This window comes from Euprymna scolopes, chromosome 46, assembly GCF_053919585.1.
Source record: "Euprymna scolopes isolate OS-2025 chromosome 46, ASM5391958v1, whole genome shotgun sequence".
Taxonomy (NCBI): Eukaryota; Metazoa; Mollusca; class Cephalopoda; order Sepiida; family Sepiolidae; genus Euprymna; species Euprymna scolopes.
The window spans coordinates 215,020,415-215,040,517 of NC_136527.1; the positions used below are offsets into that span (position 1 = coordinate 215,020,415).

Below are 20,103 nucleotides of genomic sequence, written 5' to 3' on the forward strand. Positions count from 1 at the left end.
ACATATGATATTTCATAAACACGTAAACATATGACATTTCATAAACACGTAAACTGTTCCGTTATTGTTTCTCTGGAAGTTCTTCAACCATTTTTTAGGAACGTGATTTTGTTGAAACAAAGACGCTTCAAAACAGACCAAGACACTTTATATTTTTATATATATATATATATATATATATATAGCAGTTCAGTACAGCTTTGCTTGGGCCCTATGTACTGTTCTGCCAGAAATTTGGCTGTCAAGGTGTCAAAGTTAAACGATTTTACCTTTGAGAACTCTATAAAACTCCTCTGCCAATTTTGAGGCGAAACACTTGAAATTTTAAATGTAGGTTACTTTGACAAGGATCAAACATTTTAATTTGATTTGAGTCCCCCCCCCCAAAAAAAAAATGCTATGGGGTCAAAATTGGTCTCTAGCAAATTACTCAGCCAATTTCTGGTCTAAACATTTGAAATTTTACATAAAGGCTATTCAGACATTGGGCTTTTTAATTGGTTGAAAATTTTTGCTGGCAAGGAGTCAAAGTTCAAAAGATTTGACCTTTACGGTGTCTAGCAAACTACTCAGCCAATTTTGGGTCTAAACATTTGAAATTTTACATAAAGGCTATTCAGACATTGGGCTTTTTAATTGGTTGAAAATTTTTGCTGCCAAGGAGTCAAAGTTCAAAAGATTTGACCTTTACGGTGTCTAGCAAACTACTCAGCCAATTTTGGGTCTAAACATTTGAAATTTTACATAAAGGCTATTCAGACATTGGGCTTTTTAATTGGTTGAAAATTTTTGCTGGCAAGGAGTCAAAGTTCAAAAGATTTGACCTTTACGGTGTCTAGCAAACTACTCAGCCAATTTCTGGTCTAAACATTTGAAATTTTACATAAAGGCTATTCAGACATTGGGCTTTTTAATTGGTTGAAAATTTTTGCTGCCAAGGAGTCAAAGTTCAAAAGATTTGACCTTTACGGTGTCTAGCAAACTACTCAGCCAATTTTGGGTCTAAACATTTGAAATTTATACATAACGGGTATTCAGACATGTGGCAAGAACTTTAATCAGTTTTGGAGCAAAAATTTGTTTGCCAAAAGGTCAAAGTTGAAAGAGTTGACCTTTGCAGATTCTACCAAATTCCTCTGCCAATTTTGAAAGACTTGAAATTTTAGATGTAGGTAACTTGGACATGGGTAAGATTTTTTATTTTGATTTGAGACCAAATTAATAAATGTTAAGGAGTCAAAATTAGGGTCAAAGTTAAAAAAAAATAAATTGACCCCTGCGGTCTACGAAATTATTCAGACAAATTTTCGTCTAAACATTTACAATCTTACGTAAAGTATATTCACAGGTAGGGCAAGTTATGAACAGTACATAGGGCCCGAGCAAAGCCAGGCTGGATTGCTAGTATATATATATATATATATATATATATATATATATATACTAGCAATCCAACCCGGCGTTGCCCAGGTGTTTGGATGTGTATGTTGAGCAAAAAAAAAAGTGGTAGTAGGAAGGCAGGCTCGAACCCATATCGCAAAGGAGGAAAAGAACGGGGTAAAACCTAACGTTTATGCTGTTACGACCACCACCAAACCGGAAGCGACATTTTTTAAAATTAAGGCTAGACAATCTAAAGGAGAGGATAACTTTAAAAAATATCGGCGAAAAAAGTGACCCTCCCCCCTGTAAAAAAGTGCCTTGTTGAAGGGGAAGATATTAATGTTTTTAGCCAATTTTTCAAACAAACATACATACATACATACATTTATATATTGGTAACTAAAATTTTTCGACCCAAACTGATGAAAAAGCTTGCCCTGTCTCTGAATACCCTTTATTTAAATATTTAGACCAGAAATTGTCCGAGTAATTTGGAAGAGGCCGCAGAGGTCAATTTTTTAAAAACTTTTACTCCTATTATGACCCCTTAAAATTTATTGTTTTGGTCTCAAATCAAGTTATTAAGTTAGATCCATGTCCAAGGAACCTATATCTAAAATTTCAAGTGCGTAGACGCAAAATTATCGGAGGAGTTTGGTAGAGTTTTCAAAAGTCAAATCGTTGAACTTTGACCCCTTAATCGCCAAATTTCTGGCCAAAAACCGATCACATCGATTTTCCCGAATCTCAGTAACCTGTATATCAAATTTCGAGTCTGTAGACTAAAAATTGACAGAGTTATTGCGTAGGGAAATGTACAAAGCCAAGTACGTCCAAGGATGGAATACTGCTGCCATATCTGGGCAGGAGCTGCTAAAAACAGCCTTTCCTGCCTTGACAGAGTACAAAATAGACTTTGTGGCTTATCAAGGCCTGAAGGCCACTCAAGGATAAGGGTTATTGAGTGTACAGTAATCAATGAGATAGTATTGTAGTAATCATTAGTATTGGGGGTTTTGATAGTGTCTTACTTAAGGGGGCGATTTGTCAGGAGTTTGTTTATGTTGGACTTGAAGACATCCAAGTTGTAGTCAGGTGGGAAACAGGCAAGCGGCAGAGAGTTCCACTGGCGTGCAGTTCTAAGAAAGAAGCTTTGTTCATGGAATTAACGTTTTGATTTAGGCACAGATAAAGAGTGGGGAAAATTATTGACAGTGGTTTCAGCCAGACGGGTGTTTCTCGTGAAAGATTGGCAAGGGGGGACGAAGGATTGGAGTTCAGACAAGCACCTGCCATGGAAATAACGATAAAACAAAGACAGGCTCGCAACGTCTCTTCTGTGGGAGAGAGGTTGCAGGGAAGAGAGGTTGCAGGGAAGAGAAAAGGGCATCCCCCACTAAACCACGAAGTCTATTTTGTACTCTGTCAAGGCAGGATAGGCTGTTTTTTGCTTCACGGGGGTAGCATGCTCTTGTTCCGTCATCCCTGATTGGATAGATGTAACCGATCTTCTTCAGGTGTATCTTGTCAAACTCGAGAATTTGGACAGAAATTTGAGCGGAACCCTTTATTTACTTCATGGGGGTAGTGTGTTCTTGTTCCGTCAGCCATGACTGGATAGAGGTCCTAATATAATTCATAATTGTTTTCTTTAGAAAACAATTATGAATTATATTAGAACCTAATGCGAATTACTTAGCCTTGACTGGATAGATGTCCTGACGGAAACAAGAACATGCTACCCCTGTAAAGTAAATAAAGGGTTCAACTCGAAATTCTGTCCAAATTCTCAAATTCAACAGAAACATTCCCAAGTTCGACAAGATACACCTGAAGAAGGTCTGAGGTTATATCGACCGAAACGTTGTGAAAATCACAGTCGAGATGAGAACAGTCGTCCGATGAATCCAAATAATACGAATATTTTTTTTTGGAAGGGGAGGGTATTCAATTATATAACTTGTATAGTTTTTTAACAGGTGCTGCTGCAGTTTAATTGACCGTTTTTCCGTATGTAAATCGCCGACATTAACAGAGTAGAAGATCAGTTTAATATTTCACAAAAATTCTGTTTACATTTGATTAAACTTGGAAAAAAATACCAAAAAAATGTATGGAGTATTTCAGACTGTTTTTGGACCAACTTGCATGCATCAATCATCCGGCTTTTAGGTCAGCTTTCCTGAAATCGATGTAAATATTTTTCGCTTAATACTTGACACATTCGAGGGATGACTTTACTTGTGGATAACATAAAGTTGTCCATTAATTTGCGTTTTTAATTTTACCGTTTTCTCATTTGAAATCATTGTCGTCTTCTTCAGGTCGACTGGTGTATGTTATGGATATGACAGACAAAGTAATTTACAAGATGTGTCCGTTTTTAGCCGGTGGTATCTTCATTGGATCCGTATATTGGATGGCCGTCACGTACGGCGCTGTCACTGTTATGCAGGTGAGTGTTGACAGCTAATTGGATCGTCAAGTTTAACGCGCGTGAGTATTGTTGTGCTGCTGGTACATATTAGACACATGTAACAAGATGCAAATCGAAGACATGTATAACGGGACACATATTAGAGACATTTATAACGTGATAGATATTGGGACATGTATAACGGGGTAGATGTATGACGGAGTGGATATTGGGACATGTATGACGGGGTGGATATTGGGACATTTATGACGGGGTGGATATAGGGACATTTATGACGGGGTGGATATAGGGACATGTATGACGGAGTGGATATTGGGACATGTATGACGGAGTGGATATTGGGAAATGTATGATGGGGTAGATATTGGGACATGTATGACATTTCTGAAAGAGCTGAGAGAGATGCGAATTCATTATTGAAGGTGTAATACAATTGTTTTACATAAGAAGGGAGATACTTCACTCTGATGGGGGAGGGTACATTACTAGGAAGGGGACACATATTAGAGACATTTATAACGGGATAGATATTGGGACATGTATGACGGGGTGGATATTGGGACGTGTATGGCGGGGTGGATATTGGGACGTGTATGGCGGGGTGGATATTGGGACGTGTATGGCGGGGTGGATATTGGGACGTGTATGGCGGGGTGGATATTGGGACGTGTATGGCGGGGTGGATATTGGGACGTGTATGGCGGGGTGGATATTGGGACGTGTATGGCGGGGTGGATATTGGGACATGTATAACGGGGTAGATATTGGGACATGTATGACATTTCTGAAAGAGCTGAGAGAGATGCGAATTTATTATTGAAGGGATGTGTAATACAATTGTTTTACATAAGAAGGGAGATACTTCACTCTGATGGGGGAGGGTACATTACTAGGAAGGGGATTATACAATGTTCGTGTAAGACGATGATGAAAACACAAAGATGTGGAAGATTTCTGTAAAGTTTGTTCCAAAAGTGCTCAGAGAAGATCAGAAAGAAAGACGTTGTGAGCGGCAAGACAGTTCCTCATCCTCCCTATTTTTCTTTTAATTTAAAAATTTTTTTTTTTTTATTACATTTTCACCCCAAACAAGGCACATTGCCACTTTGGTGTAGGGGACTACTATCAAGGGCAACAACTACTGGGGTACTATGTAGGGATTTGGGCAGCAAGATGTTGGTTCACGTTGCACATGAACTTCTGAACGTCAGTACAGTTGGGGAAGCAGAGACCTGGAATGGAATTCCAGAGTCTAGCAGTTCTGGGGAAGAAACTACTGAAGTAGAAAGATCTTTTACATCTAGGGATCTCTACTGTGTGGGGGTGGGATTTAGCAGCCTGTCAGGTTTGTCGAGGGTGCTCACGTCGTGGGGGCACAAGTGATTGCAGTTCGTCAGAGCATTCACCACTAAAATGCTTTTAGAACAGGCAGAGGGATGCAACATTTTGTCGATGGGACAGAGGCTGAAGCTTAGATGCCAGTTCAGAGCCTATCAGGTTTGCGACTCTCTTTTGAACCTCGTCAAGGAGCAAGAGACTAGTAGCAGATGCACCAGCCCAGATGTGACAGCAATACTCCATACATGGGCGAATGATTGCCTTATAGAGGTACAGGATACTTTCGGGTGTCCGGACCTTGCTCCCTGTGACTTTTCGTTATTCCCTAAGCTTAAGGAAAACCTTAGAGGCTGTCGTTCTGAGACAATTGAGGAGATGAAAGTGGTTGTGACGAGGGTCATTGAAATGCTCATGCAACAGGACTTCCATGAAGTGTTCCAGAAGTTGTTGAATCCGTACAACAAGTGAATTGCAGCTGGAGAGGATTACTTCGAAGGGGACTAGAGTTTCATATGTGTTATTGGAATGGTACTGTTAAAATGTTTTTAATTTCTGGTGAGGTATGACCCCCAATGATTCCGACGATCGTAATTTTACGGTTATGACAATCAACCAATCAGAAGCCTCCAACTTTATTATAAAAATATTAAATTTTCGATTCAATTCAGTTCTTTGTCAACCTCAGTCTTGAAACGACTGAATCGTGACTGCATTGATTCTTGGCCGCCATCTTTGTTCTTAAGAATTCTTCAGCACTCGAGATCGTGACTGCATTGATTCTTCGCCGCCATTTTTGTTCAGAATTCTTCAGCACTCAAAATAGTAACTGCATTGATTCTTCGCCGCCATCTTTGTTAAGAATTCTTCAGCACTCGAAATGGTGACTGCATTGATTCTTCATTGCTATCTTTGTTCTGAAGAATTCTTCAGCACTCGAGATCGTATACAAATTTGATTCTTCGCCGCCATCTTTGTTCTTAAGAATTCTTTTGGGTATGTCCAAGAAAGGCTTGTTTCAGAGAAGCGGTCGCTCGCCTTACAACCTTTTAAAACTTTTTATATCACATATAAATCGTAATATCTCGTAGTTAACAACAGAGCTCGCCTGTCTATTTAATTTGCTCGACTTCGGGAAGCTAAATATTCAACAGTTTTCGTTCGCCGCATGTAGGTTAGGCCTTTTCCTATAATGTTTCCCCCTACCCCCAACGTCTTGCGTTGAAAGAAGCATTCCCGCACTAAATGAAATGCTACCCCGCAGTCAAAAGTTGACCTCATTAAGTCATTAAACTGTTCACCTGCCAAATCCAAGTAATTAAATAAATTCAAACGTGTTTCTCTCAGTATGTCGCGGTGGCGCAATGGTTAACGTCGCACATTTTTTTTTTCACACTTTAATTCCAACTTTGCCTCAAGGGTTCGGGTTCGATCCTCATACTTACCTACCAAAACTTTTTTTATTTACCCCCCCCCCCTGGAGTTTTTATTTACCCAAAACCACACACACCTCCAAACACATAGGCAATGCCGGGTACCCGCTCGCTAGTCGGAAATAAGTCCGGAAACACCGCAACAGAAGACATGTTTGATTTATAAATGTTTTTTGTTTTATAATGGATTTTTTTTAATTTTTTTTAATTATAATTTTTAAATAAATTAAAAAAAATTTTTTAATTTTAAATTCAAAAACAAATAAATTAAAAAAAATAAATTTTTATTTTAAATTTATTTGTTTATGAAATTTTTTCTTTTTTATTATAATTATTAAAAAAATTAAAAAAAAAAAATTTTTAATTTTAAATTCAAAAACAAATAAATTAAAAAAAATAAATTTTTATTTTAAATTTATTTGTTTATGAAATTTCTTCTTTTTTATTATAATTATTAAAAAAATTAAAAAAAAAATTTTTTAATTTTAAATTCAAAAACAAATAAATTAAAAAAAATAAATTTTTATTTTAAATTTATTTGTTTATGAAATTTTTTCTTTTTTATTATAATTATTAAAAAAATTAAAAAAAATTTTTTTAATTTTAAATTCAAAAACAAATAAATTAAAAAAAATAAATTTTTATTTTAAATTTATTTGTTTATGAAATTTTTTCTTTTTTATTATAATTATTAAAAAAATTTTTAAAAAAAATTTTTTAATTTTAAATTCAAAAACAAATAAATTAAAAAAAATAAATTTTTATTTTAAATTTATTTGTTTATGAAATTTTTTCTTTTTTATTATAATTATTAAAAAAATTAAAAAAAAATTTTTTTAATTTTAAATTCAAAAACAAATAAATTAAAAAAAATAAATTTTTATTTTAAATTTATTTGTTTATGAAATTTTTTCTTTTTTATTATAATTATTAAAAAAAAAAATTTTTTAATTTTAAATTCAAAAACAAATAAATTAAAAAAAATAAATTTTTATTTTAAATTTATTTGTTTATGAAATTTTTTCTTTTTTATTATAATTATTAAAAAAATTAAAAAAAAATTTTTTTAATTTTAAATTCAAAAACAAATAAATTAAAAAAAATAAATTTTTATTTTAAATTTATTTGTTTATGAAATTTTTTCTTTTTTATTATAATTATTAAAAAAAAAAATTTTTTAATTTTAAATTCAAAAACAAATAAATTAAAAAAAATAAATTTTTATTTTAAATTTATTTGTTTATGAAATTTTTTCTTCTTTTATTATAATTTTAAAATAAATTTTAAAAAATTTTTTAATTTAAAAAAAATCAAAAAATTTTTTTTTTTGTAATTTTAAATTTAAAAAAAAAAAAATTTTTTAAATTTATTTTTTTTTTAATTTTTTTCTTTTTTTTCTTAATTATTAAATAAATTTTAAAATTTTTTTAATTTTAGTTTAAAAAAAAGAAATTTAAAAAAAAAATTTTTTTTTTTTTTTTCTTTTGTAGGTTCTCGAAGAGGGACTAAATTTTTTCATTATAATTATTAAATAAATGAAAAAAAATGTTTTTTGTTTTATAATGGTATTTTTAAAAAAATTTTTTCTTTTAAAAAAAAATTTTTGTTTTTCTTATTTAGGTTCTCGGCCACAAAGAGGGACTAAATGTGATGGAACGAGCCGACCCTTTATTCTTGCTGTTTGGACTTCCTGCTATTCCTCTGACGCTCATCTGCGGCAAACTTGTGCGCTGGGAAGATTATATCTTAAAACTCTGGCGAAAACATGCTTCGCGTTTTAATTACTTTTGGAAAGGAGGTTCGTAATACTGCGTGCGTGTTTGCGTGCGTGTATTTGTATATATATATATATATTCAGGGTGGAACGATAAAGTTGTCGACCCTAACCCTACAGCTTTATTTTAAAACTTTAATTGGAAAAATTAATTCAGGTAACTTGATTATGAAGTAGAGTTGACATCTATTCAATGTAGCCACCTTCAGCCTCAATCACCGCCTCGATAGGGGTCTGGAACTGGGAGCATACGCTTTCCACAAGCGCTGACAGAAGCTCGCCAAATACTTGGTGGATGGCGGCGATCAGGCTGGCTTTGGTGTTGTAGGTGATATTCTCGACGTATAACCAAACAAAGTAGTCAAGTGGGTTCAGGTTGGAGGAGGGGGGGTAGTGAGAAAAGAGTACAAATTGTTAGCACTCCTGAAGACAAGCGTGGGTCTCTTAAGACTTTTCATGAATGCTCTGATGAACTGTAAGCACTTGTATTCCTTTAACATAAATACCGCCGAGGGTGTCTACGTCGTGGGGGCACAAGTGTCTGCAATTTGTCAGAGCATTCACCATTAAAATACTTGTAGAACAGGCAGAGGGATGCAACGTTTGGTCGATGGGACAGAGGCTGAAGCTTAGATGCCAGTTCAGGGCCTATCAGATTGACGACTCTGTTTTGAACCTTGTCTAGGAGCGAGAGACAAGTAACAGATGCACCAGCCCAAATGTGACAACAATACTTCATACATGGGCGAATGGTGGCCTAAAAGAAGGTACAGGATACTGTCAGGTGTCAGTAGTTTTCTAGCACGGTAGAGAGAGCTTACCTTCCTCGTAGCGGCCCTGGCAATACTCTCAATGTAATTGTTCCAACTCATGTTTCCTGTGAACGTCAGGCCAAGCAGTTTGAAAGATGTCCTCTCAGATAGGGAGTCACTGGCCATTGCTATTGGTGGCAGAGAAGGTTTCTTGTAGTTATTGAAGGAAACCAGTTTAGTCTTGGCAGCATTGAATGTGACCATCCATTTTTGTTCCCATTCAACTACAGATTGGAGGTCATCCTCTAGTGTTTTTGCCATTTCTTTAGATATGTGTTCATTTGTTTTCCTGTCGTGTCTATTATAGAGTGTGGTGTCATCAGAATATATTCCCATCTCAGAGGCAATTTTGTTGGGGAGGTTGTTACATAAGGGAGGGAGAAGAAACGGATTTGGTCTTGGACACTTTACTTGAGGGATACTGGTACCCTGGTGATGACGTGTCCATTTTACTAATGAAGAGAAAAGGTTTACGACGATGAGAGAGATATTACAAGTGTTAAGAGACGAGAGAACGGGACCCAAGATCCCTTAAACCGTTTGACTGGTGGTTAGGACACTTGTTGAGGATGTATGTGTTTATATATAGAAGTTCATACCTGGTTCCGCTGCTCTGGGAGAGTCTTCATCTGGGTGGAGCTCTCTTGCTGTTTTCGCCAGAATACACAAGATGAAGACAGATGTTGGGTTTTCAACCTTTTATTCTCCCAGGCATGATCTGCAGATGTCGCCATCGATGGTCTCCACTGTGGGTACCTACCACGTCCCACGTCTGGGGCGCGCATCTCCCCCCTTACTTAGGAGAGAACCATTTTAGACTTCTACTCGGCTCGGCTTTTTCTGAGAGACTCAACGTTTCACCAACCTTGCCACGTAGCATCACATGACATCCGGTTAGATGAAACGTCACTTCCTGCAACGTGGATTAACTACAAAAATATCTCTCTGACGTCCTCCCATCATCTCCCCCTCTCTCTCGATCTACTATCTAATAGAGACACAGAGAGAGAAAATAGAGAGAGTATGAAAGAGCCAGAGAGAGAGAGAGGAGAGATGCTCTTTAACAAGGTCATTAATAAATATTAGGAACAATAGAGGTCCACAAATATAAAAACGTTGGAACCAACCAATGTAGCATATAAATTCAAATGCTCTATGGGAGAATGCAACTCCGAAAATAATACATACATTGGGCATACAACGACAACGTTGTCCTGGCGAATAACGATGCATCTAAATAATACTAGTTCTATATATAAACATTTGATAATAGGACCATCCTGTCCCCCCTCCAATCTTAGAAAGGTCCTCGTTGACAACATAAAATTTATACAACATGAAAATAATATTAAAAAAATTAAAAATTCTTGAAGCGTTATATATTAGAACCCTTCAACCCATTATAAATGATATCGCATTCGGGAAAAGCAGTAACGTTGTAAAATGTCTTGTGTAGTCCGTATTGGACGGACTTTGTTAACGGTGTCCACGAACCTGCTGATTTTAATACTCAAATTTTTGATTGACCTATATTTTTTGTAGTTATGGCCCCAGAACCATGATGTGTACTTTTTGTCAGATACTTTTGTTAATACACATTTGTGGTAGTCTTGCTTTTTATCATCCTGCATTGCCAAAACTCAAAAGATTTTGTTGCAATATAAATGAAAAATGATTAACATTTTTTTTTTGTAACATTCTTTATTTTATTTGAACTCCCAGAATGGCCACGTGACACGATTCCGGTTGAGGGCCGCAGTGACCAGACTAATTCGCTGTCAGCCACACGGGTTATGTGCGGGGCCCTCGTGCTGCCAACCATCGCTACTTCGGTCGGGAAGATTGCCTTTGGCTCTGTGCAGTCCAACTTCCAACGTACACTTTTGGTAAGTTATATCATCTTTTTTTGTTTCTTTCACTGTCAAATATCTATTTTGTTATTTTTGGAATATGACCTCTTCATGCTGTGACATTTATATTTAATTTATGCTGATGACACTACTATCTATGGTAGCACATCTAAGACAGTAAACGACCAAGTTCTCTCTGATTCTCTCTCCTCTGATCTTGAGCAAGTGGTACAATGGAGAAAGAGGTGGCTGGTTACTTTTAATGCATCTAAAACCAAACTTATCTTTACATCATCAACATTCTGATCCACATCTGGCATCAATTGAAATAAATGGCTCCCGTTTTCAGGAGGCCTCAAGTTTTGACAAGCTTCTGGGCTTGACCTTTACTCCTGATCTTAAATGGAACACGTACATCAAATCCGTTGCCAAAGCCGCTGGAAAAATGGTAGGATCCTTCTATCGATCCAGTAGATATCTCACTGCTGATGCAATTCTCTATCTATATAAGAGCCAGGTACGTCCAAGGATGGAATACTGTTGCCACATCTGGGCAGGAGCTGCTAGAAAAGACTTGTCCTGCCTTGATAGAGTTCAAAATAGACTTTGTAGCCTCGTAGGAGATGTCCTTTTCTCCTCCTTGCAACCTCTTTCTCACAGAAGAGATGTTGCGAGTTTGTCTCGTTATTTTCATGGAAAGTGTTCGACTGAGCTTCAATCTATGGTCCCCCCTCGCCAAACTTTCACTAGAAACACTCGTCTAGCTGAAAACACTATCAATAATTCCCCCCACTCTTTATCTGTGCCTAAACCTAAACGTAGATTCCATGAACAAAGCTTCTTTCTTAGAACTGCACGCCTGTGGAATTGTCTTCCGTTTTCCTGCTTTCCGGCTGACTACAATATGGTTGTCTTTAAGTCTAACGTAAATAAGTTCTTGATGAGCCGTTCCATTTAAGTTATCAAATGTACCGAATTTTCATTACTAATGATTACTATATTGTCCAATTTCTACTGTACACTCTTTAACCCTTATCCTTGAGTGGCCTCTTGGCCTTGATAATGTGGTGATACCTGTGTAAAAAAAAAAAAAAAAGTCTCTGATGAGCCGTTCCACTTAAGTTAACAAATTTACCGAACTTCCATTACTCTCGATTACTATATTGTCCTTTTGACTACTCTACACTCTTTAACCCTTATCCTTGAGTGGTCTCTCAGCCTTGATAAGTGACCCTTCTGTAAAAAAAAAAAATACTGCATAGATGGGCGAATGGTGGCCTTATAGAGGTATAGGATACTTTCGGGCATTATAGCTTTCTGGCACATTAGAGAGAACCTACCTTCTTCGCAGCGGTCCTTAATTAATTAATGCTCTCAATGTAATTGTTCCAACTCATGTTTCCTGTGAACGGTAGATTGAGGAGTTTAAAAGAAGTACTTTCAGATAATGAATCTTTGGTCATTGCTATTGCTGGTAGAGAAGGTTTCTTGGTCAAGAGGAATGAAAAAAGCTTCTTTCTTAAAACTGCACGCCTATGGAATTGTCAGTATTAATGCTAAAGTGGCCCAGGGTTCCATCCTGGGCCCAACTCTCTTCCTGATTTACATTAATGATCTTCCTATCACATCCTTACATTGTTCGTAGACATTTATGCTGATGACACTACTATCGCTGTCTTAAAGAGAATTGCTTCCCATCACCCTGGAAAATCTCATCAGTATGCGCTGTATTTAAGAATTCAGGTGATCGCTCATCTCCCTCACAGTACAGGCCAATAAGTCTCCTGTGCATCATGAGTAAGTTGCTGGAATCTGTGTTAAATACAGAAGTACCTGTACCTCTATAAGGCCACCATTCGGCCATGTATGGAGTATTACTTTCATATTTGGGCTGGTGCATCGGCTACTAGTCTCTTGCTCCTTGACGAGGTTCAAAAGAGTGTCGCCAATCTGATAGGCCCTAAACTGGCATCTAAGCTTCAGCCTCTGTCCCATCACCGAAACGTTGCATCCCTCTGCCTGTTCTACAAGTATTTTAATGGTGAATGCTCTGACAAACTGCAGACACTTGTGCCCCCACGACGTAGACACCATCGACAAACCCAACAGGCAGCTAAATCCCACCCCCACACAGTAGAGATCCCTAGATGTAAAAGATCTTTCTACTCCAGTAGTTTCTTCCCCAGAACCACTAGACTTTGGAATTCCATTCCAGGTCCCTGCTTCCCCAACTGTACTGACGTGCAGAAGTTCAAGTGTAACGTGAACCGACATCTTGCTGCCCAAATCCCAACATAGTGCCCCAGTAGTTGTTTCCCCTGATAGTAACCCCCTACACCAAAGTGGCAATGTGCCTTGTTTGGGATGAAAATGTAATAAAAAAAAAAAAAAAAAATCTCAACAAAAATAACCTTCTTAGTGACATGCAATATGGTTTCCGTTCTGCTAGATCTACAGCAGATGTGCTTACAGTTATATCTTATAGGATTAGCGAATCTCTTGACGGAGGCAACCTTTCTAGGACCATTGCTCTTGACATATCAAAGGCTTTTGATAAGTTATGGCATAAAGGTCTATTTCGCAAGATCTCTAGCTATGGTATGGCAGCAGTATTCCATCGATTCTGCCAACAAAAACAAAAACTGATTTTCATCAAACGGAAATGGAATCATATCATCTTTTCTAGGGCGACAATTTTATCATTTCAGAATGTAATTTATCATAAATAATGGTTGTGAATGGGTAGTGTCCAAAGAAAAGATGCCTCCTTCTCTCCGCTTGTTCTGCCAACAAAAACAAAAACTGATTTTCATCAAACGGAAATGGAATCATATCATCTTTTCTAGGGCGACAATTTTATCATTTCAGAATGTAATTTATCATAAATAATGGTTGTGAATGGGTAGTGTCCAAAGAAAAGATGCCTCCTTCTCTCCGCTTGTTCTGCCAACAAAAACAAAAACTGATTTTCATCAAACGGAAATGGAATCATATCATCTTTTCTAGGGCGACAATTTTATCATTTCAGAATGTAATTTATCATAAATAATGGTTGTGAATGGGTAGTGTCCAAAGAAAAGATGCCTCCTTGTCTCCGCTTGTTCTGCCAACAAAAACAAAAACTGATTTTCATCAAACGGAAATGGAATCATATCATCTTTTCTAGGGCGACAATTTTATCATTTCAGAATGTAATTTATCATAAATAATGGTTGTGAATGGGTAATGTCCAAAGAAAAGATGCCTCCTTCTCTCCGCTTGTCTTGTTGAATGTTTTCTTCTGTCTGATCGCTTTTCGGATTTGTACACAACTGCTGTTTCTTTCGCTGACCAAGAACAAAAAAGGTCAAGCGTAGTATCAGAACAGGTACTACACTTTGTCCCTAGCCAAAAGGCGCAAAAATTGGCGTTCCTATTTTTTGCCTCCTCACGAGAGCAGAATTAGACACACAGTCGGTTTTTAATGTGGAGAAAGTCCAGCTCCCTAGAAAGGGTTACTCTGGATAGAAACAAAAATGAAAATAGTCTCAGTTGAGATATTTTTTTTTCTCCTCCACTAAGCAAGAACAGAAATGGTTAAGCGTCATATCAGAACAGATACTACACCATACTAGTGTCATCAGAACAGATTACTACACTATACTAGCGTCATATCAGAACAGATTACTACACTATACTAGCTTCATATCAGAACAGATACTACGCTATACTAGCGTCATATCAGAACAGATACTACACTATACTAGCTTCATATCAGAACAGATTACTACCCTATACTAGTGTCATATCAGAACAGATACTACACTATACTAGCGTCATATAAGAATTTTATTCTTTCATCCTGTATTTGTGGATATGAAATTTAAACCTTAAAGCAAATATGATTCCGACAATGGATTTCATCGTTTGTTTTTATGTTTTTATTTTTTTTTAAATCTTCTTTAGCGTCATATCTGAACATATACTACACTATACTAGCGTCATATCAGAACATATACTACACTATAGTAGCGTCATATCAGAACATATACTACACTATACTAGCATCATATCAGAACAGATACTACACTATACTAGCGTCATATCAGAACAGATACTACACTATATTAGCGTCATATCAGAAGAGATTACTACCCTATAGTAGCGTCATATCAGAACAGATACTACACTATATTAGCGTCATATAAGAAGAGATTACTACCCTATAGTAGCGTCATATCAGAACAGATACTACACTATATTAGCGTCATATAAGAAGAGATTACTACCCTATAGTAGCGTCATATCAGAACAGATACTACACTATATTAGCGTCATATAAGAAGAGATTACTACACTATACTAGCATCATATCAGAACAGATACTACACTATACTAGCGTCATATCAGAACAGATACTACACTATACTAGCGTCATATAAGAATTTTATTCTTTCATCCTGTATTTGTGGATATGAAATTTAAACCTTAAAGCAAATATGATTCTGACAATGGATTTCATCGTTTGTTTTTATATTTTTATTTTTTTTTTAAATCTTCTTTCAGGGCGGTGTTGCGTTCATCATTATCAAAGGTTTCCTGAAGATCTACCTCCGGCAACAGCTCTTTAAGCAGCAGATGAGTCGTATCGTGAAGGACTACAACGAGGATGAGGCTACCCCACCCTCAGCGCAACCGGTCGCCTCTACATCTGCCACGTTGTCACAGCGGAGAAATGACGAGAACGAATAATTGATGACGTTATTTGCCGCGGCCCTCTGCTCTTCTACCCACCCCCACCACAACTGTGAACATCCTTCCCTTCCTCTTACCGCAGTCTCTATTATTCCCTTCTTCCCCCTCCCATTATAGTTTTAAGACCACAATTCTTGAAGGACAAAGCCTGATTTTAAAGAAACAAATATCAAGGCGAAGGCAGTTGAAAACATATGAACATTGACACACACACACATATATATATATATATATATATATATATATGTATTTGGTAAAACTGGTAATTAATAAAAACCTGAAGAGAGTGCTCAATACTATTGCAGAGCAAATATGTGTTTTATTTTTTTATTACCGTTTTATCTGTTTGGTTACATATGTTTCGGATGTTGGACCCTGTTTACGATCTAACAGCCTCATCAGACCTTACAGAAGTCTGGAAAGGTCTGACGAGGCTGTTTGATTGTAAACATCGTCCAACATCTGAAACATATGTAACCAAACAGATAAAACGGTAATAAAAAAAATAAAACACACACACACATATATATATATATATATATATATATATATATATATATATGATGAGAATAATGGAAATAATATTCCAACGAGATAAAAAAAAAGACAAAAACCAAGTTAACACATCCATCAACGTTTCATCTTTATTGTAAGACTTGTTCTGGATGATCGGGTTGATGAATAGAATTGGAAGATCCAGAAGAAATCTTACAATGAAGACAAAACATTGATGGACGTGTTGACTTGGTTTGTCCCTTTTCTTTCTCTCTCTCTCTCTCTCATCTATATATATATATATATATATATATTTTTTTTTTTTCAGTATTTACTTCGACAGTGCTCAATATGTAAGTAGAGCTAGGTAGTAAGTTTTGAAAATATATACAACAATTAAGCTACACGGAATTTTCAAATTTCATCTTTGTCAGCATTCCTTGGGCTGTTGACCGGAATTCGTCTTCTGTTTTTCATATACACAAGTGCTGATGGGTTTGCTAGTCAGCCAATCAGATTCTTTGTTATTCATGCATCCATATATCACAGCCAATTGTCACGTGTTTATCAGGGAGAGGTTTTCTTGATCACTAATTCACTTCTTTCTTTGTTCATTTTTGGCGTTGATACTTTTTTTTTGTATGTGCGCGTTTGGAAGTGACCTAGTTTTATTATAGTTGTTATTTTGCTCACAGTTTATTTGTTTTGTAATTATTATTATACTTATTTTGTTATAATAATTTTTTTTATGTTTTTTTCCTCCTAAGGTAAATTCATGTGTACATACATTTGCTATTTCACTTCTGCAATTTAATAAGTTTTGAAGTTCTTTAAAATTTAGGATAGCTAATTTCCCATTCAAGCATAGTCTATGAAATATCATCAATTGCCTGATAAATCCTCACGGAGATGAAACACAAATAATTCTGTGTAGCTTAATTGCCATATATATTTTCAAAACTTACTAATATATATATATGTACATATATATATATGTATTCCGGGTTAAAAATATCCAAAAGTAAAAACCATTGAACTTAATGAGGTTGCTGATAGTGCTCGATAAAAAGGGCAGAAAATTATTTTATTTGATTTTGGTAAACAAAATTACTATGAGTCGTTACAATAAATTTCCTGTTTCAATCAAAAGAAAAAATTCATTAGGCAATAGAGGCCCCCGTTCTTCAGCAAAGCCAATTTTTTAATGAAAATAAGGAAGTTGGAACACTCTTTCTTTTCTTCTTTTTTTTTAAAATTATAATTTCTATAGTGTAATTGGAAGAAAGGGGAGATGGTTTTATCTTTTTTATTTTCATTTAAAGACTGGATAAAGAACAAAGGCCTGTGTTGAAATCTTTTTAGATTGAAACAGTAAATTTATTGTAGCGACTTGCCTTGATCGGACTATTTTCCTCATCTTGAGTGTCATTTGTACAACGTTTCAATCGGTGTAGCCTTTGACCGTTGTCAGGCATACTGGTTGCCATCTTGGAAAAGAAAGAAGACAAGTTACTGGCTCTGTAAATGGTTTCATATTATTTGAGTTGTTTTTGTTTTTATTATCATTTTTATTATTAATATTATTATTAATAATATTAATAATTACTATTAATATTATTAATATTATTACTATTAATAATTATTATTATTAATATTAATATAATTAATATTATTATTAATATTATTATTATTAATATTATTATTATTATTATTAATAATTATCATTGTTAATATTATTACTATTAATAATATTATTAGTAGTAGTTGTAGTAGTATTAATATTATTATTAATATTATTACTATTAATATTAATAATATTATTTCTAATATTATTAATATTATTATTATCATTTAATAGAACAACTACAATTCCAAGAATAAGTTCCATAGATGGTTTTGTATTCTTGGGGTTGTTTTTGTTTTATGAAATACTAGCGAGGTTACCTGGCGTTGCCCAGGTGTGGAGAGGCGTGATGTAGTAAGGAATCCCATGGGGGTGGGGTTAAAAAGAAGTGATAGCGGTGAAAGGGAAATCGAAACAGTAACGCGGCAGCAAGATGCGCGAAGGAGGAAAAGAAGGAAAAAAATGTGACCTGTTTGCCGACGCAGCCATGGCAAAACCGGAAGCCGCGAACGTCGAAATACGGGCTAGTCAATCGAAAGGAGACGATGACTTGCAAAAATGTCGGCGGAAAAATCGAAAACAAATTGCAAAACACTTTCCTACTTCATCGGAATTTTCTCGGTAATTTATGTGAAATGCCAGAAGATGCTGAACAAAAATTTCTTTATTTTTTTTATTTATTTATTTTTTTTTTTTCACACAATGCTGGCAAATTTTTTCAATGAAAACTGTATTATTTCTGTTATTTACGATGATAATTTAATTAATTGGAAAGTGAAAAAAATATTTTTTTTGTTCTTACAAAGTAAATATAATTATTACACAATTTCTATGAAACTTTAAAAAGATTAAAATTCAAATAAAAAAATATTCACTGTAAATTTCATGAATAATATAGGATGACTCCCCCCCCCCCCCCGCCTCTCCAAAAATCGGGCCCCAGCTCTAATTAGGCCCCGTTTCTGAATGTGTTGTCCGAATGAAATGAAACTTTGGTCATAACTAGTTTATTATATTCAAAACATCACATCAAAACACTAGGGTCTTTTTTGGTCTTTTTTTCTCCGTTGACCGTAAAATGCTCAGAAAGACAATTGAAATCCAGTAAAGTGCTCGATCATGGATGTGAGAGCTGAAGATACCGTTGATTCAATACAATGAATATACAGGGTAACCCCAAAAAACGGGCCCCAACTCTAATTGTTATATACTGGTGGTATTAAGATGACGTATTTCTGTATTGTTGTTGTTCGTCTTAGTATTAGAAAGTTTTAGTGGGATATCTAGCGACAGGGTACACAGTTCTATGGGAGCACCAGTCTGTAATTCACTAGAAGGAGATTTATGAATATCTGGATAGATAGACTGAGAGTTAGTGTTTAACATTTATACATATGTTTGTTGTAAATCGTCTAGTGACTGGAATGGCCGCTGTTCATTTATCAATGAATAACGAGACACTTTGTTATAAAACAACTTGGTTTATTTAGTAAACATTCATATATACACAATACGGCGGTGCAGGTGGTGGTGGAAGAGGTGTGGGTTATGAACGTTACAGGCAGTTCTTCGTCGTCTGTGTCTCTCTCCCCGTCTGTGTCTCTCTCCCCGTCTGCGTCTCTGCCTTGTTTTTGTTTACCATCTCACTTTTATGGACTTTCGACCTGGTAACCCATGAACCAATTGACGTCATTGACCCATATTTTGCTTGTCGTCTTACCTGCGGCCGAATTACGTCATCTCCAGGTCATCCCATTCCCAGGTTTCATTTTTGTCGGTCAGGATTTTAGTTCATTCGAACCTTGCTCCATACGATGGCCTGACCCATAAAACGATTTGCGTCATAGGACCAGGTCATCCAATTCCCGGGTTCCATTTTTGTTGGTCCGGATTTTGAGTACATTCACACATTGCCTCTCCATAACATAATTAGGCCCCGTTTCTGAATGTTTTGTCCGAATGAAATGAAACTTTGGTCATAACTAGTTTATTATATTCAAAACATCACATCAAAACACTAAGGTCTTTGGCCTTTTTTTCTCCGTTCAACAGCATATGTTCTAGATGGCCTCCATTTAACTTTTGTTTTTTTTTTGGGGGGGGGGTCACCCTGTGTGTATATATATATATATATATATGTGTGTGTGTGTGTATTTCGTGAAAGATTGGCGAGGGGGGACAAGGGATTGGAGCTCAGACAAGCACTTGCCATGGAAATAACTGTAA

At 35.8% G+C, this 20,103-nt stretch overlaps 1 protein-coding gene across 1 annotated transcript in view; it reads left to right on the forward strand.

The window, feature by feature from the left end:
* The window catches only part of LOC145271041 (E3 ubiquitin-protein ligase MARCHF5-like), a 69,017-nt gene extending 53,114 nt beyond the window's left edge, over window positions 1-15,903 (forward strand). The window contains exons 3-6 of the mRNA XM_080126591.1: window positions 3,708-3,838; window positions 8,209-8,386; window positions 10,897-11,060; window positions 15,570-15,903. Of these exons, the coding sequence (XP_079982717.1) occupies window positions 3,708-3,838; window positions 8,209-8,386; window positions 10,897-11,060; window positions 15,570-15,755 (659 nt within the window). The 3' untranslated portion in view covers window positions 15,756-15,903. The remainder of the gene's footprint in view (window positions 1-3,707; window positions 3,839-8,208; window positions 8,387-10,896; window positions 11,061-15,569) is intronic.
* The last annotated feature ends 4,200 nt before the right edge of the window (window positions 15,904-20,103 follow it).